This window comes from Lichenostomus cassidix, chromosome 12 (genome assembly GCF_008360975.1).
Source record: "Lichenostomus cassidix isolate B80296 chromosome 12, HeHo_3.0, whole genome shotgun sequence".
NCBI classification, from domain to species: Eukaryota; Metazoa; Chordata; class Aves; order Passeriformes; family Meliphagidae; genus Lichenostomus; species Lichenostomus cassidix.
Window position 1 is genome coordinate 6,316,152 of NC_139493.1, and position 21,053 is coordinate 6,337,204.

Here is a 21,053-nt window from a genome sequence, read left to right on the forward strand (position 1 = left end):
AAAGTAGAGAGAATGAAAAAATGAACTTCTGATGAAATTTGAAAGCTTATAAAAATAGGGTAACATTAGTTTGATCTTTCTTCTGTTGATGCTAAAGAAAAAAAAGTGAAGTTTATGGATCTGGGTAACTTGTGAAAGTTTTATTTTATTACAACGGACAGCATTTCCTCTGTTTTTCAATGCAAGGTTGAATGTTGCTCATTGGGTTTTTTGGCCTGTCTTCAAATTGGATATGGGCTCAGGAAAACTCAGAGAAAGCCATCCCTGCTCAGCCTTTCGGAGGAGCATCATTAACGGCTCTTAAACCTGTTGATCACACAGGACCTCAGCGATCTTTTGTCAATTTGTAGCACTCTTGCAGCAGGAAAACAACCTTTTTCAAGGCATTGTTTAAATAAGCCTTTAAGCATCAATGTCTGATTTTAAGAGCTACATCTATTTCTCTCCACATTGGTCTGAACTTTTCCATTTAGGAGCAAGTTACTGCTCTCTCACTGGTTCTTTGTGGGCTGAATGAGCTATAAGTAGGGCTGTAATATAAAATGTTCACAGGTGTCAATGTATATGCCAATTTCTATTCTAGTGGATCTTCCAGAGCTGCTATATGTATCAATTTTCTAAGCTTCAAATGTATTTATAGGCTGGGAAGAGATCAAGCTGTAATGTATTTCTTGGGAAATATACTGATGGAGTGGCTCCAAAATGAAGGTCGAAGCCTCATTTCTGCATGTTTCCTCCATTCTGAAAAGCAAGCAGAACATTTTATATGGAGAGATGGTTAAAACAGTGTGTTTGCACTCAAGGATTAAACCAGTATGCTTATGACATAGCATGTAATGAAGAAATTGAAGCTGAGTCTCTGGGTGCATCATGCTGAGTAAGAGGCTTGTTCTACACGAAACTGTCATATTAAATTCTTGTCGTGATTCCAAACCCCTTTGATTCCTAAATCTTTTGGAGGAGACTAATCTGAAATCAAAGTGAAGTTGCTTGGGGTTTGCATGCCAGGAGTGGTCACATTTGAAAAAGTTCAGTGAACCTGCAGAGGGAGGTTGAAATTAGTTGCTTCACTACAAAGCTTGCAGCTAACATACCTGCTGGTTTGCTTTTTGCTTTGATTCTCCAGGCTCTGCCTTCTTGCCACCTTCTGAGTTGTTTTCAAAATGCATAAATCTTAAGGATGAGCATGTCCTGGTTTCAGTCTGTTTAGTGGAAAAAAAAATACTATACTGATAAAACAAACACAAGCTTTTGTACGAAGGACATGGAAATGCTGCACTTTTCTGCCTTGTCCTTTATGCAGTTATTTCCCTCTGAAGGTGCAGAGCACACTTTACCCTCCTGATTTACCAATATTTGACATCCCTTTGTACCAAGGTAAAAGGAAATGGTTCCTTTCAAGTTCTTCTAAGTAGATACTGAAGGCTCCTGCCTTGATCCCTGTAAGATGACTCTGCTCCTTTGAAATCACTGGAGCAATGCCAGGAATCCAGCCTGTTATCCCTGCTGAATGTCAGCTGTTTTCTCTATTTTGATACTGGCATTTTTGGGGCTTTGACCAAGAATATAATACAATATTAAGTGTTTGCACTCGCCTCAAGCTTTGTGTAGCCTGTTGGGGACCTGGGGAGATGCTTTTCGGTCCAGCTAAAAGAAGATGCCCTAGGTAGCCATGGCCCCTGTATGAGTGTGAAAGCTGATCTTTATATTTATATTTATATTTACAGTGTTCTGTCTCCTGTGGAAGGGGCCAAAAGCACCGCAGTGTGTACTGTTTGTCAAAGGAAGGGAGGCATGTAGAAGAAGAGTATTGTAAACACCTTGCTAAGCCCAACGTGCAAAAGAAATGCAGAGGGGGCAGATGTCCGAAGTGGAAAGCAGGAGATTGGGGACAGGTGAGACGTGTTGTGTACCCTTTTGCACCCTTTGGTATTGTTCCTCCATCAAACTGGTTAGAGCCTGGTTTTCCCAATCACTTCTGTCCTCATGAATTATTCAGGAATAATAGTTTTGGGCTGGATCGTGGTGTAAAGCAGTGTAGCCTCTTGGGCAGCAGTGGAGAAGCACTGATTTGTACCAGCTGAAAACATGGCAGCTTGCTTTTAGTGTCTATCTGAAAGCAAATTCCTTGTTGTACATTTTAAGTTTCTGCCAGAAACGCCATTAGTATATAACATTAAAGAGAATCTATTGTTTATTCATGTTTTTAATATCATTTAAATATCATAGCTCAAGCAAAACCTTCCTTAGTTTTGAGAAATCTGAAACTAAATTTATTATCAGCTTCCTGGGAAAGCCTAAAGAATAACCAGAGCTGTTCATTAAAACTGTTTTTCACTCCCTTTGTTTCTTAACAAACTCATTGCTTGATTTTCCCTCATTAAAAAGTCAGACAGTGATGCATAGAGCAGAGGCTGCTGGAAATTAGAAAGTACGTGGAGTTATTAAACATCTTGCTTGCTGAAAGCATACCTTGAATCGTTGTTTTGCTGAAAATAATGTCTTTGTCATCACCTTGAATCTGCTGCATCACATTTTTAACTCTGAACCTTGCTTTTCCCTCTACCTCATTAGCGTGCTAATCAGCGGAATTATTGAAAATCTGAGACTAAATGAACTGTTAACTCGTAAAACATCATGTTCCCTTGTGCTCTGTCTTCCAAATTTAGGTACAAAACACCCGTTCTTGCTGTATTTGAGTTCCCTGAAAGACAAACCATTAACATTGCTATGTGCATGCATGCATTAGGACTAGGACAGCATGCTGTTGATTAATGTCCACTAATAAAAAGGACAATAAACCTATTAATGCTCTATGATTGTTTGCAGACTTGCATTAGGTTGCTTTTTTTTAATCCTTACCTTTGGATTCGCAGATAGGAGTATTTGCCATTATGTGGGTAAAGGACTAAGCATTCATTCATTCACCATGGAGGTTCAGTTACTGAGGTCTGGGTTCTTTACCTGAGGATGGGAGCATCCAGCCTGTGAAACCCACAGTACTGCTCCCACACTGGAAATTAAGTCAATATTATTACCTTTATTACCTCCAGGACTGAAACCTTAATTTTATACAGGAGCCAGACTGAAATGAAAGGCGAGACCATTAGACAGTCTTGTGGTATCCAATTTGCACCTTATTTAAAGTGACTGCTCCTGAAAGCAATTTTTTACAGCTAATAATTGTAAACATAATAACTTAATGGTCTGTCGATTGCATTAAAATATACTAATATTAATTGCTAAAAGTAAGTGGGTTAAAATTCCCGGCTTTCCACTGCATGATGGGTGTTAATTTTATGCAACTGGAGAAAGGAAGCCAAGTTAATAGGAGGATGAGGTGATTTATGGCCTCAGGTAATCTCTTATGACTGGGCAATTAAGGAATATTTGTATGCTAATGATAAGGTTAAGAATAGACGTTTTCAGGAGTAGCTCCTCAGCCCAGGTTGCTGATGCTGGATATGCTCAGCCAGCCGACATCTTGCCTAGGGAAAAAGTAAAGAGGTAGAAACGCTTTTTCTACAATATCAAATTGGGCTTTTTAAATCCCAGTGAAATGCTGTGACATGGATCTCTGAGCCTCACTGGTGCTGGCAGCATTTTTTTGCCTGTGACAGATGAAGAGCTGGGTCAGAGGTTTGGAGTGCTGGCCCTGGGTCCCTTGTAAGAGGTGTTCAGGGCTTTGCCAGAGATTTCATGCCTTGGAGCCAAACTGGATTTAGGTGCTGAACTTCTCATTAAGACCATGAAACAGGCAGGGGTTTGGTGCTCTGAGTACACAGAGCACAGTAGATCAGGGTATAAATTGGGCACAAAAACTCCATGTCACTTTCCCTATCACCGGTGCCACTGTTGTAAATAGGAACCATCATCAGTTTGCACTAAGATATTATCCAAAAGAACCCAAACTTTCTGAAGGTCTAATTGCCTTAGAAAGTTAATCCCATAGCTGAGCTGATGTGAGCTGGCTGCATTTTCTCCTGAATAAACCAGCAAAATGAGAAATAAGGCAAAGTTTTCCCATAAAAGTGCATCCTTGTGTCACCATATATGCACAGGACCTATTGCATATACCTTTAGGTGTTGGGGTCTTTTGCCTTCTGGAAAATGGAATTACTCAGAAAATGAAGATTAAAAAATACAGGAATGGTTAAAAGTTAATCCCAGTTGGACACTGGCTGTGTTGGTGCTTCACTTCCAGTTTTGTTTTTTTTTTTTCTCTTTAGAGGTTTTGTATTTCAGAGGGTGGTTAATTCTTTTCTAGATTGTTATGAAGCTACTTCCCTGCAGCAAAGCATTTTTAATATATCTGCAATAATCAAAAGGGAAGAAAAAAGGCTTTTTCTCCAAGTTTTAAACGTGCTTATGTCTGAGCCGAAATGTCAGATTTAATGTGTTTGCTTCCCCTAAGTGATGTCAATTATGGCCATTTACCTTTCACTTAACAAAAATACCAGTATTTATTCTGCTGTCTGGTATTTGCATACTTCAGCTGCAGGCTGAAATCCAGCCCTATCTAAAAGCACAGGTAGAGCACCAGGTAGAGCTGCTGGCACAGCCCAGGGACCATCCTGTCCCCAAACCCAGGTGTCACAGACAGCACAGCCCTCATGAAAAAGCCACAGTGCTCCTTCATCCACACCTGGGCATGTGCTTTTTATGCTGGTGATACATGCAACCCAAAAGGTATCTCGGAGCATGGCAGGCATCCTGGTGTATGTGTTTCTCCAAGTTTGTGCCTTTATTCAGTTCAAGAGTCCCCTATGGAATGTGTAGGACAAAGAGCACTGTTAATCCCAGGGAAGCAGCAGCATATGGGAAGCGTTTGCAACACCAGTGACAGAAATCCCACTGCTGATTTCAAAAGCTACACAAAAATACTCCCAACCTCCTATGAATATCTGAAGCCAGACAAATACTCACAGTCAGCTTTTCTCTGGTTCTCTTGGCTTTATGGGGCATTTGGATAGTAAAGCAAAGAGCATTATAGAGGAATACTCTGCAGAAAATGGAATTGCTTCCCCATTAGGTACCACTTAATTCCCTGCCTTAAGAAGGCTTATTTTTATGGTTATTGCAATAACAGGTTGTGAATTTATTTTCTTAGTTCCTGATATATTAATAAGGTTGCTAATAATAATTGTTAATTCAGCTGTGTTTTGAATACATACCTTTAATTTTTACACCCTTTCTTCTATAAATGCAAATTGTCTTTACTCCAGATCTATATAGCATACTTTAAGGTCTAGCCAGGAGGAATCTGAACCAGAGGAATATTAAGCACTGCTAAACATATTAGTGTGCAGTCACAACGCTAAGAAATGTTGCGTGAAAGAAAAATAAGTTGTTAATAGTATTGCAGTACAGATAATAATTTAAAGATGTCTGAGAAACAGAGAAATTCAGGCATTTATTGCTGTGCCTTGAAGCTGGGAGAAATGTGCTCACAGAGTAATGAAGGAAAATGTGAAATGCAGTTAATTTCAGAAAGACATTTGTTTTTACCAACTAACTGTATTGGTGCATGTGCATGTTTAGATGCATGCTGAAAGAAATCCCAGCTGTATCACACCTTTCCCTCTCTACAGCTACAAACTTTGTTCTCTACAATCCCAGTTTGCTTTTCATTAAAGTCCACCCTGTTTGTGGCATTTGATGTATTTTGAACTATTACATTTTTGAACTAGAGCCTGAGAAGCAATACTCAGAGCAGTAGTCAGAGCCCAGCCGCCTCTGGCGTGTCAGGATGCTTTAGCAGTGCCGCTGTTTTGCAATAAAAGGAGATTTTGCAATGAAAATCCTGTCCGGGAAGTCCTGACCCCACCGAAGCCAACAGCAAAAATTCCCAGTGGCTTCAGAGTCACAGTTTCCCCTCTTGCAACAGAAAGCCTCACCTGGAAGTTTGACAGAGCATCACTATGGTACCATGGAGCCCAGAGCAGAGAGTGAACCCCTGAACTGAGCAGAGAATGAACCCCTGAACTGAGCAGAAAGAGAACCTCTGAATTTAGCAGAGAGTGAACCCCTGAACTTAGCAGAGAATGAACCCCCTGCACTGACCGCGGTGGTGTGATGGGGAGCTCCACTCACCTTGTGTCCCTCCCTGCAGTGCTCCGTGTCCTGCGGCCAGGGCGTGCAGCTCCGCTCCGTGCAGTGCCACAGCGGCACCCCGAAGGCAGCCGAGGATGCCGAGTGTGACCCGGCCAGCCGGCCACCCCCGCAGAGGGACTGTCACCTCCCCGCGTGCCCCACGCACCGCTGGGCAGCCGGAGAATGGCAGGCGGTAAGAGGGACCCCCCTTCTCCCGGCGCTGGGGTCGCGGCTCCTGTGCTCTCAGCCGTGGGATGATGCTGATGCTGAGACCGGGGAGCTCTGCCGGAGGGTTGGGGTGTTGGGGTTGCAACCTGGGCTTGCCAAAAGAAAAAAAAAAAATTAAAAGGAAGAGGGAAAGAGCTCCCCTCCTCTTCCTGGGAGGGGGAGCGGAGAAATGCCTCTGTAGGGTTAATTTATTGCTTGGTGCTGCCCTGTGTTTGGCTGGGACCTATGCAAATATTGAGCAGGTTTTGGGCAGGGTGGATTTGGGTCTCTTCCAGGAGACAGAGTCCTGCCGAGCTGCTCCAGCCTGAGCCCCGTGCCTGGAGGAATTAGGGAGCTGTGGTAATTCCGTCTTTCCTGCCCCATTATCCCAGTTCCATCTGACATCCCTCTCCTTTCACTGAGCTCCTGGTCTATGCTCTTTCATCAAGCCATGAGCAGTGCTGGGATCAAGTCTCCCGTGGGAGATGCTGCTTTTCTGAGTGACCAGGATCAGTCCCCATCAAAACCAGCTCCTGAGACTGGAGCTGGGGATAAAGCTGCTGCTCCAGTGGTTCAGGGAGTGACTCCAGCTTTCCTGCAGTGTGGGCAATGGGTGGCCTCAAGGCTGGTGGGTGGTAGGAGGACGAGGGGATTCTGAGCAGGAAGAGCCCTCCTGTGCACTGCCAAGAGGGTGCTGTGTCAGCCCTCAGGTGCACAGCAGGTTTTGCCAGAGACACTTCAGACCAGGCACCAAAATTATTCTTTTCACTCTGGTTTTGCTCCATTTTTAGCCCCTGCCTGTGGTACCTCAGCCTGACGGGGACAGGACACAAGTTTAGCTTCATTTCCCCAATCTCAGCAGTGCTGGAAGACTGGGTTTATTATCCTGTGTAACCCGGGCAGGAGTGCAGGAGGCCAGAGGGGCTGTGGCCAGAGGGGCTGTGCCCTTTCCCAGCTGCTTCCCAGCACTCAGGGAGGTGGGATGGGAAGCAGCAGGAGGCAAAGCCTGGGCTGGTCACCCAGTGGTACCCGATGGAAACATCCCAGCCAGAAAAGGAAACGTAGGAAGGACTGAGGGGGCTCCAGCAAATTCCTTGCAACAAACTTTTGGTTTTACAGAGCTCATTAATTTCTTCAGCTAATAAATTTAAAGGCAGCAAAGTAGGTCACCGAGCAGCATGTAGTGCCAGTCCTTACCTAGTGGTGTAATCAGCCCTGAAAAGCAACAGCTCCTGCCCCATCCTTTCACAGAATCTTAGAATCATTAAGTTGGAAAAGATCTCTAAGATCATGAAGTGGAATTTTCAACCAAATTTTGCCCTCTCTCCCTTATTTTTGCAACTTTTCAAACCAGTTTGGAGAGGCCCCTGCCTGCCTCCACCCTTCCAAACCCTCCATGGGACAAAAATGCTGATGTTTTCTGAAGTTTCCCATTACTCCTGGTTGCACTGGGGAAATTTTGAACATATTATGGTGGCTGGTTTTGGTTTTGGTTTTTTTTCCTCCAAGGGAGCTTTACGAGGGGGATGGGCTGAAGGTTTCCTCACCCATAAGTAACCATGAATAGGAAAATGCAGGAGCTGCCCAATGTGAGCTTGCCCCTTTGGCTGACTCCAAGCATTTCTTCCAAGCATTTCTTATTTTGTTCTGGTGCACACAGTGAAAAAAAAAGAATAGCACCTCTTCCCCAGCCACAGGCACTGTCCATGAGGAGGCACAGATTGCATTGGTATTCTCTGAGCAGGGAGCAGCAATGAACCCTAATTGACATCGAAGGTGTGATGTAAATAACCTCCCAGTGCTGTCTTGTTCTTGATTTCTTATCTTTAAAGGGAATCTGTCAAGAGGGTGTGGGGTTTCTTAATTGCTCCTTTTTGTTGTTGTTGTTGTTTAGAAAAAAAGTTGGTCTTGAATTGAATGAGAAGGAATATGAAACTTACTGGAAACCAATTATTTCTCTGTTGGTGTTTTACCATTAATTACCTGTTCTCAGAGCCCTCACCAGGGAGAAGAAAGTCAATAGAAAGAGCCTTGCTAATGTCAAAATAAAACTCAGACCTGAGTCACAAATAAAAAGGGAAAACTGGGAGAAAGAAGGTTTTTTTTTTTTTCAGTAATATGAGCCTCTGTGGAAGGACAATGCACAGCTCTGGAAGCTGCCATGGAAGCTGCAACTCTTGAATCTTTGACATTTGCCATTTGGGGGGAAATTGTGCCATCCTTGCCTGATTTGAATTGCAGAGTCACCCAAGGCATGTTTCAAGTGTTCATAGTGTGGGGGGCACATTTCATCTCTGTGTCAGATTGTTATTCAAAAAAAAGAAGAAAACAATGAATGCTTTTGCAAAGCAATGCCTTTGGGGTTATTTTAATTATTGTTATTACTTTTCTAAAACAGTTGCAGAAGTGCTTGAAATGGTCCTTAATTTGAACTGCCAGGAAAATAGTTCAGAATTTGGGAAATGAGGCGAAAGAGACAAATATTGTCAAATGCCTGACCTGTTTTTCAGATTTTGCTATCAATAGCTGTTATACCCTGGCCCTACTATTTTATGTGAGATTTAAATCAGTCTTGAACATGAGATTTCATACAAAATCTGTCACTGCATTAAAAGGAAAAATAGCCTTTTCATGCTAGCTGAACTGTCTGCATTCTACATGAATAATGTTTTATAACCTTGGGGTGGCTGATTGGAACCTCTGCAGTGTTTCTCTTTGATTTAGTTTATGATGGTCTCACTGTCTTTGAGCTGCATTTAATATTTCAGTGGGATTATTTTAATTGCCAGTTACCCTTAAAAAATACAAATAATCAAACTTTCATTTACTGATGGTGACAAAATACACAGAGCTGGCTCAGGCTATTTTGGCCACATAACTGTTATTTGTGTGCTTTGCAAATTTAGCCTGAAATATACATTAAGGGAAGGAGACAAAATCAGGCTTGTTTCTTCCCACTCCTTTCAAGGTGCCTCCGTTGGCTGTGAGGGACCATGGAACAATTCACCCTGGCAAATGGCAAAACAGAGAGGAAGGAAGCTTTGAGCAGCCTGTCACCCCACTCCCACTGTGCAGGAGTCCCTTGTTAGGGAGGAGAAGGAAGGTCAGGGTTCAGGCTGCCCCAAAATGTCCCTGGAGAGCTCTCAGGGAAGCTCCATGATGATGGAGCTCTGGTGGTGCCATATTCACACACAGTGACCCCCTTTCAGTTTTTACTTATGTAATAGGGGAATAATCAGAGATGGGCAAATATAGCTCACTTTGTTTGCTTTCTGGGGAAATCACACTCCAGCAAATTCCTCCAGCCCCTGTAGGATCGCCATGTTTCAGCACAGACCTAGAAGGAGCTTCCACTCCAAGGACTTTTCAAAGCAAGAGAGTAAATAAGGTTGAAAGCACACAAAGCCCGTGGGGTCTTCTGGCAGACTGCAGATTTTGCAATGTTGACTGTTGCCTAAGAGCTCCTAAGTTATTCCTTTGGAATAAATGCTGCTTTGTGGAGCTGCCTCTCCTTCCCCATCCCTTTCCACTTTGCCCCAGTTCTAAATATTTACACCCAACATCATGATGTACTCACTGCTGCTCTTCTGGTTTGCTGCTCCTGCCACAGACTGATCTGATTTTTCGATGCTCTCAAATAATTTACAACCCTGGTTCTGACAGCTAATTACAAAAACAGGGCCATGACAGTGCCTGTGTTTTGCAATTAGTTGAACTCACTAAGATCTTGCTAATTGTGGGCCAGCCAGGAGAGCAGGAGCTGCTTCAGGGAGGCTGGAAATGATGTTTGGAGGGTGAGACTCTAACTAGATTAAACTGGCACAGTGTTCCGAGCCTAGGTGACTTCAAACTGTTTCTGTGCAGATAGGGATGGTCTGATAGAATGTTTTATCCTTTTCCTTACAGGGAAGACATATCCTACATGTTCTATAAAATGATTATATTCATGCATTTTTCTCCTTGTTAATCCAGTTAGTTGAAAGTGTAAGAAGTCCATTACAGGCGATAACTTTAAGAAAATAGGGTTTTATCTAGACAGCTGCTCTTACACTGATTTATTTTATGTGGTTTTTTTGTAAGATGCTCTCCAAGGACAGCCTCACTCCCAGGAACACAGCCTCACAGTCAGGCTGGTTTTTCCAAGACAAGCAAAGCAAGAACTGAGTCCTTAAAGTTTCCAGAAGGCCCTGGGGAGCAGTTGTGCTTGGCTGGCATGAGTTGCTCTTAATATCAGGCAGGGCAGTGTTTAAAAGAGAATAAACCTGCAGGGCGGATGGTTGAGCTGTCATTTTCCAAACAGTTGTATTTACTAGGGGCTGAAATAATGAGGGTTAGCCCCTTTCTTCTCCCCTTGCCCCAGCTCCTGGCCCAGCGTGCCCAATCCCACATCTCTTGATCCCATCACAGCTGGACCCCACATCTACCCCACCCCAATACCTGCTACCTTGGTTTCTCCCCTCTCCCTACACCTGTGATTTGGGTTAGTTCCTCCAGAAGTCAGCAGCAGTTTGTCACGGGCAGCATCTGGCACAGCAGGACTCTGGTCAAAATTTTTCCCCCAGGTGATACCGGTGGCAGCTTACAGGGTTGCTGGGAGGAGGGCTGGCTCTGGATGTGGATTCATTCCCTGGAGATTGCATGAGGTGTTGTTTCTTGCACACAGTGCACCAAGACGTGCGGGGAGGCGTCCCGGTTCCGCAAGGTGTTCTGTGTGGATGAGAGCAAGCAGGTGCAGAACAGTGCTTACTGCGAGGCCAGCAAACGCCCCCCCGAGATGGAGAGCTGCGGGCTGCCCCCCTGCGAGTACATCTGGATCACGGGGGAGTGGTCAGAGGTGAGTCCCCTCCCTGTCCCAGCACCGGGCCGTGCTCTCCTCCTCTAAGCACTGCCCTTGCTGAGCTATTGCAACCCAAATCAGCCGTGGCAGGGCAGCACTGTGGGATTTAATTATTATTTTTTAGTTTGTTTCCGTCTCCCTGAAACTCCCTGTCTCCATGTTGGGTAGAAAGGAGTGGTGCTGTGGGAGACAACCAGGATATCAAAGACTTAAAGCAGCATGCTCAGGGTCCTAGCTAAAATTATCTGGAGGCAAAGCACAGTGCATTCAGCAGATACCCTTTTTGCTTTTGTGCTGGTTTGTTCCATTTATTTATTTATTAGGTTTTATTCCCATCCCCTCCTGGAGAGCTCTGGGTGAGTTGTGCAAGGCTCCAGGTGAGCATCATGGGGGAAAGGCAAGCCTAGATGTCACCTTGGGGGCACATCCTTCCTCAGTGCTGTCTTTGGCAGGGACAAGGAGCCAGAGTGAGCAAAGGCAGGACATTCACCCCCACAGCTGGGAGAGGGCTTGGCAAGGAGAATAGATGAGTTTTCCTTGCGGCGGGCGCCGCGTGCGGGAGGACCCGGGCTAATCTCAGCCTGTTTCCTTCTGCAGCCAGGGAAGGACTACTTTCCAGTTGGAGAAACAGCAGAGGGAAATGACAGGGAGCTGCTGACACAGCACTGATTAAAAAGAAAGAACAAGAAAAGGGAAAAAAGAAAACATGCCGGGACTGAGGGGGAGGAGAGACAAGCCACCAGAGATAGTGCAGGAGGGAGAAACGTGGAGAGAGGAGAATATCCCAGAGCAGCCTGGTCTCCTGGGTGGTTTCTTAAGAGAAATACTGAGGTGCCTGTCAGGTTGGGGCCCTGGCTGCTCCTTGCCCAGACATCCTCTACCCACTCCCAGTGCCTGGGAATCCGGAGCACTCAGGCCCATGAAGACAGAGAGGTGGAGATGGCTTACAGAGCCAGAGCTTGGCTCTCCCCAGGTCCCAGTCAGCCTTTTGATGAGGAGAGCAGAAGCACTGTTTATCCTCTAATTACAATGAAAATTTTCTCATTCTTCCTGTTGCTGACAAGTACCTGCAATTCAGGGTCAACCTTGACCATTTTCTATCTCTGTGTATCCCATGGCAAAAAAAAACACCACCAAACCAAAACAACTAAATAATAGAGGCATTTCCAAGTTCCCAAGGATCTTCTGCTCCTCTCTTTGTCCTTGGGAAGAAATAACATGTGTCCTGAAGCCAGCCTGGAGTAGGAAGTCCTGGAGCAGCTGTAGATCCACCCAGAGAGGAACTGGACACTCAAAGACAGTGTGAGACACCAGCTGATTTGTAGTAGCCACTTAGAATATTCATGAGTGGCTTAAACAGATACCAGTGATCCCTTGGAGAAGCAGTTTCCTGTGTTAAAAGCTGACAAGCCTGGTTTTTTCCCCTCATTTTGGGCAGCCTTCCTGAAGCATGTGGTGCTCACCGGTATTCCCTCTGCCCGCAGTGCTCCGTCACGTGTGGAAAAGGATACAAGCAGCGCCTCGTGTCCTGCAGTGAGATTTACACCGGGAAGGACCACTATGAGTATGGCTACCAGAACATGGTCAACTGTCCTGGCACTCAGCCCCCCAACATCCAGCCCTGCTACCTCGGGGAGTGCCCTGTCTCAGCCTCCTGGCGCGTCGGCAACTGGGGAAGCGTAAGTTGGGCAAACTTCTTTTTTTGGCCAAAAAGAATGGAACAGCCTGGGGTTCTTTTAGACACGGACTGAAGGTTTGGCAGGGGAATGTTTTAGAGCTGCTTGATCTAATGCATTGAATATCCTGGTGTGTTTAGGGCTCCATGCTTCAGACTGAGCCCCTTCATATGGGCAAGTCCCAGCAGCTACGAGTCATCCATGAAAATTGGGATGTAGCCACCATTTGTGGCCATGTTGATGGCCATGCTGAATGCTTAGAAAGTGGAGATGTTGCAGAAAACAAGGGTTGGAAAGCTTTGTGCTAGAAGGATTGATGGGTCACTGGCAACTGCAGTTAATCCCACTTGGCCAGGTGGATGAGAAAGGCTTGGGAGCCACCATTAGGCCAAAACACTGGTCATTTGAGCCTTAAAAGGATTCTTTTCTTCTTTTTTCCTCCCCCTCCTGCTTACAAATGCTGGGACAGGTCAGGGGAAAGAACTTTGCCTTTCTGCTAAAGTTATTTGTGTTGACCCTCTTCTGGAGCCTGAACTACAAGATCAAATTTTAGTTCAGGTGATAACATTTCACTTCTTTGGGCTTCTGACATTCTTTGAAATGTGATGTTTCTCCCATAAACTTGATTTATTAACCCAGCTCAGGCATTTGTAGGAATTTGTCAAACCTTTACAAGGCAAGGAGTGTCAAGCCATGTAAAATGTAGTGGAAGTTGTCACAGTAACTGGCAAAGCCATTTGAAACCTAAGTTCCTCCTGCCCCATAGGAAGCTTCAGATCCTCCCTGTGAGTCAGCACTGAGGAGTTACAACAAAGAGCACAGTCTCAATTAATTGGTATTTTCCCTCAGAATTTAAGTGCAAAATACCCAACTTGTTAATCCAACTTCACGGCAAAGAGCATTTATTTCAGAGAGCAAGACCTTCCTCCTCACTTTGCGCTGCTGAATGTCCCAGTGACTACCAGATGCCATGACCCTTCTCAGCTCTGATTTTCAAAGAGATTTAATGTAAAATGCCATCACCTTTGATGGACAGAAAGAGTCCTACTCAGAGCTTTAGCTGAGTTTTATGGAACTGGACTTGGTAAAGAGTAAATGCCCAAGCTGTGAATACCATGAGCCATTGAAGACCATCTTCTTCATGGTGTGTTCCTTGAGAATAATAATTTCTAAATAGATGAGGAACTTCATTTTCTTTATAGCCTAACCTTCTTCCTGCAGAAGGAGTTGATTTCCATTCCTCAAGTACTTGAAAAAACAATTCGTGGACAGGGAGCAAAATGCTTCCACCTCCCATAGCCTGCACTCAGCACCTGGATGAGCTGCTGCTTGGTAGATCCAGTAACTTGTGCATTTTCAGCCTTAGGGTTGCTCTTGATCTGCATGGTTTGAAGATGACCCAGTGTTTGCACAGATTTAGCCATTTTTCCAGCAGGTGAGGGGAAAGAAGATTTTGAGGCTCCTTTATTTGGTGCAACTGGCAGAGAAAACAACAATCTATGTCATGTTTCTTCAGATATCCCTGTCAGTGACCAAGCAATGTCTCCCAGCCACCAGGAGATTATTTCTACCATTCAGGCCTTCTGGTGAACATTTCTCTCTCGTATGACTTTCCTAATGTGAAAATAAACAATTTCACTTGAACACATGGTTCACTTTAACAAACTGCCTCATGCAGCAAAAGTGTGTAAATGCTAAGCAAAGTATGGTAGTCTTGAAGTAATCAATGACAGTGATAATAATGAAGGGATTAATAATCAAAGGGACTACTCATTTGATTAAAATTAAGCCTGTGTTTGAACACTTCGCAGGATTGGAGTCTTTGCTGCTGTCTTTTGATACAAGGGAAACCATCTGTCTCTGTTCTTTCTTCTGGAGCCCAGAAACCCTTGAGATAAAACAGGAATCTCTGTCTTGTGTCCTGTAGTGCTCTGTCACCTGTGGAGTTGGGGTCATGCACCGCTCAGTGCAGTGTTTGACCAACGATGACCAGGTCAGCAGCTTGTGCCACGTGGACCTGAAACCCGAAGACAGGAGGACATGCCACAATGTTCATGACTGTAAGTCTGCTGATTTACACCTTCTTTTGCCTGCCCCATGGCTTCACCATCTTTTCCCATCAAACTCCTAGAGATCTGCAGTATTTCCTAGCATTGGGAGCCATCCAAGTAAGCACTAAGGCACTTCAGGGAAACCTCTTAAAAATAAACAAGATGTTTTGATGCTTTGGAAGCCTCACAGTGTTCCAACAGAAATTTTGATGTACAGTTCTTCAGTGACTACAAGTATTTTTGTTTCGTTTCAGGTGAATTACCAAGGAGTTGCAAAGACGTTAAAAATCTCAAAGGTGTCACTGAAGATGGTGAATATTTCCTGCAAGTCAAAGGAAAGACATTAAAGGTGCATTTCAGCAACAGAATGATAGTTAAAGCGTTTTCTAAAGGTTCAAGAGGACCCTGCATGTGGTCTTCACTCCCACTCTTGGATTTTCTGCTTTTGGTTGTGCCAGTGATGAATTTGCACATGACACAATTCTGGCTTCTCTCTCAGGTGTATTGCTCTGGGATGCAGACTGACAGCCCAAAGGAGTATGTGACCCTTGTAAACGGTGATGCAGAGAATTTTTCAGAGGTGTATGGATACAGGTAAGAAATCCTGCAATCATGAGCCTCACAGTGTTTTTGTTTTCCGTGGCAATATTTCCCAGTCATGAGTAGAAAGGGTTTTCTTTTGATTCAGATTGCATAACCCGACCGAGTGTCCGTATAACGGGAGCAGAAGAGAAGACTGCCAGTGTAGGAAAGATTACACAGCAGCTGGGTTTTCCACCTTCAGCAAAGTAAGGCTGGACCTGAACACTATGCAAATAATAAGTGAGTAAAAACAGGGCCTTGCCATTAAAAAAAAATATGTTTCTTTTACACAAGTATAGCTGTAACTACAAGCAAGCAGTAGTACTCTAGTGAGCAATATTCCTGAGCTTTCTTGTTAAAAGCTGCTTTTAAATGTGGTCACCGGTTTGCTGCTTTACACTTGGAGACTGCAGCTTGAGTACATCAGACATGTTCATGTTATTTCTCTGTTAAAACAGGAAAATATTAAGGCAGTTGCTGGTGTGTTTGCTCTGCAGGATGAGTATTTGTGTGCTCCCAGCAGTCAGTGTATTTTATGAAGGATTTTATTTCATTTGGTCCCCTATTTTCAAACTGAACTGAGACACAAAACCTAACCAGGGAGGAGCTGCACCCTCCCCAGTTTACTCAGAGAGGTGCCAGGACATCCCAGTGGGCTGGGGATGCTACTCCCTGTGGCCAGGGCAGAGGAGGCTCTTGGCAGAGCCAGACCACGGGGAAATAACCTGTGTTGAGAGCTGGAAACATGGATTTGCAATGGAGAAAGATAGTGTAGCTATGCAGTAAGAGCAACACACTGTCTCTTTTGTCCTGTGAGCTGGGGGCCATCCCACCACCAGAGAGCCTGTAGCATCCCATAGGGTTATGGTTTCAGTCCCCCTGACTCCACTGCTATCAGTTTCCAGCTAATGTTTTTAAAATACAACATATTGTTGGGAGTTCATTCAGTAAATAGCTAAGTGGATTTTAGCAAATCAAAATCCTTCCCTGTAAAACGATTCTTCATCTGATAAGTGGTTTTTATCACTTAATTTTCAAGACCTCCCAGTCTATCAATCTGTAAAAAGCTACTAATAATCTGTAAAAGCTCCTAGGTAAAGATCTCAAAGGAATCACCCTCGGGGAACTTGATACCAGCTCCCTTTGAATTTCAAAAGGAGCTGGGCACCTACCTCTGTCAGGCAGGAGCTATCTCACATCCCCATCTAAATGAGTCTCAGTTACTTCAGATCCCTCCAGAGCAAAATACCCCAATTCCCTTTGAAAACCCGACCCCTGGGCTGGGGCAGCCAGGAAAGCAGAGATATTGTTTGCCTTTGTTTAAAAGAGAGATTTAGAGGGTGGTGTGGCCTTCTTGAAAGTGGGGAACTTTTTGATAGAGAAATAAACCCCAAGTCATGGGTTCGAATTTGTTGTTTCTATCTTGTTCCTAAATCACCAACGGACTTAAACTGAGCTGTAAATACTGAGTGTAAGTGTCCTGTTAAATTCAGTGCTCATGTCCTGGGAATCACATTTGGGATGAATCAGGAGGTTTAATATTAAAAAATATAGTAGTCTGGACTCTCAAGATTAATGTATGAAACCAGCTTTGGTGAATTTAAACATTAGCAAAGAGCGTGCTTACATTTATTTTGTCTCTCTCCCCACATCTTTCTTTCCATGTTACTCACCAACTCTTCTCCACAGCGACTGATTTACAGTTTGCACGGACACATGATGGACGACCTGTTCCTTATGCCACTGCTGGGGACTGCTACAGTGCTGCCAAATGCCCGCAGGTATTTGACAAGAGCATTTAATAGGAATTGGTGCCATTTGTTATGTTCAGGCCCTCTATTAATTACTGCTGATCGCAGCAGCCCAACTTCAGTGAGTGGCACATTCTTATCTCAGCCATCTGAAACTTTTCCCTTTGTGAAGATGGAGAAAGTGATGGAGACAGTTCCCTTTGTGAAGAAAGTAGTTTTCTATGTTATCAGGCCAGTGGCTGGCTAAAGGACATGCTCTAGGGCCTCAGTCAAAGAGAAAAGGAAGAAGAAATAGGCTGTGGGGGTAGAACTGGGTTTTGCCTGCACAGTTGAAGACTGTGGGGCTGGGGGATGATAAGTTTTGTGGGGCTGGGAGATGATAAGTGATCTGTTTGGTTAATCCAAGGTATTGGGTGGGCCATATTGGCAAAGGGCATTAACAGGGAGTCACAGCAGCAGACAGCAGAGGGCAAACCTCTCCATCTCCTTCCCTCCCTGCTTTCAGAGCTGCCACTTTTCTGCACAGCTCAGCGGCTTAGGGATTGACTCCTTACCTCAGGAATGCTCATGAATGTTAATATCCATCCACCTGGCCCAGACAGTTTGCTCCTCACAGAAAATCAGCATTCCCCAGGCAGCAAGGAGCAAAGCTAACAGCCATCTCTACTGCATGGCTGTGCTGGGCTGTGGGTCAGCCTGGAAAAGTGTCTAAAGGATCCTCCATGGGTCCAGAAATGGGCAGGACTGGGGTCTGCCATGGGGGTGAGGGCAGGGCTGGGGGGCTGAGCACTGGCTGTTAGCAGAGTCCTTAATTTTCCATCCATCTTTTGCATTTTGAGAAAGAGTGGAATTAAGCGTTTTAAAGAAATGAGCAAAAGGAAGAGTTTTTATTTCACTAGTCTGGGGAAGAAAAGAAAAAAAGTGGAAAATAAAGAAAACAAGGACAAGTGTGCCCTCTGCAGTTGAGGAGGTAGCAGTGACAGCAGCTGCAGCACATCCCTGAGCTCCCTTCCCATCAGCTGCTGGAGCATGTCAGGCTCTGCAGTTTGCCATGGAAAAGCCAAGAATGCCCTCAGCCGGCAGAGAAGAAGCAGTGCAAAACCCGGAAAAAACAGTGCAAAACCGGGGTAAAGCAGTGAAAAGGGGAAAAGGCAGTTCCAAAGCAATCTGAAGCCCCTCCTTCTCTGCAGCCACCAAGGAGAAGGAAATTCCTAATGCGAGGCATGCTGTGATTTGTACAAAGGGCTGATCACAGTCAGAGCAGTGGAAAACAAGGGAAACATTGCTGGCAAGATCTTGTTAGAAAAGTGACACCGTGGCATGCCGGGAGTCTGGAGCATGGCATTTTGGGATAACCAGGCTCTTCTTGTTTTTTAGGGTCGCTTCAGCATAGACCTGCATGGGACAGGCCTGTCCCTAACGGGAGCAGCCAAGTGGCTCTCACAAGGCAATTATGCAGTGTCGGAAATTCAGAAATCCCCAGTAAGTTGTAACTTTAATTACGGCTGTACCTGCTCATCAGAAGTTTTTAATTGCCACATTGTCATTCATGGCAACATCTTCCGATAGAGACGAACAAAAAATTAATATCTGACATTAAAGTGTTGCATATAATTGTAGTAGGGGGAGGCCCTTGCGGGTTTAACTTGATCAGAGTTATTGCAATTAATTAGTGAGCCTGATTAACCATGAAGCTCAAAGCGCTGAGTGCTGTGGGGCAGACATATCCTTAATTAGTTGTCTGAGATGTCCAGCATGCAGTGTGCATCACAGGGCAGGGCAGCAGGACAGGGTCAGGGCTGCAGAGCAATGTTGGGTCTCGTGCCAGGCAACTGCCCTGAGTAGGAATTTTTCCCAAAACATCCCTGATAAAGTGTGGGGGATGTGGACCTTCCTACTCATCTGGTCTGGTTTTATCTCCTTGGGAGAGTCTGGAGTCACCCAGGTGCTGGGTGATTTGAGAACCCTAACCCTATCACTGTCACCATCCCCTGTCACTGCCTGTGGCTCTGCTGGCTGGAGCCTCCGGGTAAGCCAGGTAGCCCTTCACAATCACTCACAGCCAGATTTGTACTTGTACTGCTTAATTTGCTTGCCTGTTAACACCTCCTGCAGTCACTGTGTGCCTTCACTCTGTTGCTTCTGTGTCATATTCTGAAATGGTAGAAACCCGGGATTGCTTTTTTGGCTGTTACTTCATGTGAGTCATCCCAACTGCCCCTGTTAAAACTCTCCAAAGGAGGTCACCATAATCATTAAACAAACTGCAATTTGTAAAACATCCTCTCCTGTACTTCTTTCCTGTACTGCTCCCTGGCTCTGGGGAGCCTGAGTCTCCTCTGTGCTGGTGCTCTTAGAGGAGAATTAATGCTACTGCTCTGACCATGCTACAGGTGGAAGAGAACCAACACAGGCCCTGTATGTCAGTTCTGGCAGATGCTTTTCTAATCTCCCCTTCTAAAAGGAGAGCAGTCGGCCTTGGGGTTGCAGAGAACATTACGACTGGCAGAACTAAAACAAACTTTAAGGAACAGGGGTGCTCAAAAATCCTCCATCACCTGGTGGCATCTGTCAAGTGCTGTTCCAAGGGCGTAATTGCCTGCGGGAGCAGAAGAAAGAATGGTGTAGTGAGAAGAGATGATAGCAGCCTGCTGCAGTCACAGATCAATAATGTCAAGGGCAGGGTGGAGCTCGTTTAAAAATAAATGCTTTGTGCAAGCTTGTTCTGTGCTTAAGTCCAATTTTCTGGTAATTGAGGGTTGAATTCCCCTCAAGGACTGTCTGTCCATTGTAATGACCACGAGGAGAAAGACTCTGCAGAGGTGAGATAAGGAAGGCCAGATGGAGGTATTAATCTCCTGACTCAAACCCAGAGTTGCTTGCTGGGCTCACCTGGAGACCAGGTCAACCTCAGGACCACTCCACATTTTCCTCTTCTGGCTGTGGGAAGGGGAAGACGGTTGGGACTTGAGCAAGTGGCATCACTTCACCCCGTCACTTTCCCTCCTCTCTTGTCTCTGGAGCTACTCCAGGCCTTTCCCTTCCAAATGGATATTTCCTGGTATTTCCTGCAAATACCCTTCCCATGCCCTTCCCATGATCAGGAATAGCTCAGGAGTTGTTATTGTCCCAGTGTGGTTTTGCTCTTGTATGAGCCAAGTATTCCACTCATTACTCTTATTCACTTTGGGGCAAACTGGAGAAAGCAGATACCATTGAAATACCATCCAAATGGCCTTCACCTTGGGCAGCTTTCAATTTCATAAATCAAAACTGCCCTTTCCTATTTGTGTCCACCATCTGACCTGGTAGCACTAAAGAAAATTACATTTCCGTCTATTTGAATACAGTGGTGATTTCTATTTGAATACAGTGGTAGATTGATTTAGGCATCATTTGTTTTCTTTCCAAGCCACTTTCTGTGAAAAACCCTGGCTAGAGTAACCCAGATCTGGCCCTTCTGCAGTGTGGAATTCCTGAGCTCTTGCTGAGCTGTTATTTCTGATTTTGCCTGCAGGATGGTACCAAAGTAGTCGGAAGATGTGGTGGTTACTGTGGGAAGTGCACTCCATCATCTGGAACAGGCCTCAATGTTCAGGTGTTATAGCAATGGTGAGTTCCCAGCTGCTTCTGCTTGAGGGGAAACCTTCCCCAAAATGCCCTGAAGGAGCAGATCAGGCCATGCTTGCAAAAATAACATTGAGTGCATTGGTGACAGCCACCCACTCCACACAGCACCCCTGGTTATCCCCAGTAGCCCTTATGGATGTAGCACTGTCACCTGGAAATGCAATTCCCACCTTGCTGGCACCCACTTTTGCTCTGCTCTTTCTCTAGTGACAGGTTCCAGAGGCCA

General features: G+C 45.0%; 1 protein-coding gene and 1 long non-coding RNA gene across 9 annotated transcripts in view; one reads left to right on the forward strand and one right to left on the reverse strand.

Moving 5' to 3' along the window:
- Positions 1-21,053, forward strand: part of ADAMTS9 (ADAM metallopeptidase with thrombospondin type 1 motif 9) — an 81,219-nt gene that overhangs the window by 57,523 nt on the left and 2,643 nt on the right. For 4 of the 8 annotated variants that reach the window (XM_085072375.1, XM_085072374.1, XM_085072379.1 and 1 more), the window contains 11 exons: positions 1,728-1,895; positions 6,113-6,286; positions 10,964-11,134; positions 12,622-12,816; positions 14,741-14,873; positions 15,119-15,213; positions 15,364-15,458; positions 15,553-15,686; positions 17,136-17,227; positions 18,575-18,679; positions 20,715-20,809. In XM_085072375.1, coding sequence (XP_084928501.1) covers positions 1,728-1,895; positions 6,113-6,286; positions 10,964-11,134; positions 12,622-12,816; positions 14,741-14,873; positions 15,119-15,213; positions 15,364-15,458; positions 15,553-15,686; positions 17,136-17,227; positions 18,575-18,679; positions 20,715-20,804 — 1,452 coding nt within the window. In that variant the 3' untranslated portion in view covers positions 20,805-20,809. Of the gene's footprint in view, positions 1-1,727; positions 1,896-6,112; positions 6,287-10,963; positions 11,135-12,621; positions 12,817-14,740; positions 14,874-15,118; positions 15,214-15,363; positions 15,459-15,530; positions 15,687-17,135; positions 17,228-18,574; positions 18,680-20,714; positions 20,810-21,053 lie in introns of those variants that run through there. The other 4 variants (XR_014854697.1, XM_085072376.1, XM_085072378.1 and 1 more) reach the window with 4 other exon arrangements.
- Positions 613-2,945, reverse strand: LOC146431581 (uncharacterized). The gene is made up of 3 exons (XR_014854702.1): positions 2,863-2,945; positions 1,095-1,202; positions 613-741 (listed from the first exon to the last, which is right to left on the reverse strand). It is a non-coding gene; the product is annotated as an uncharacterized LOC146431581 (long non-coding RNA).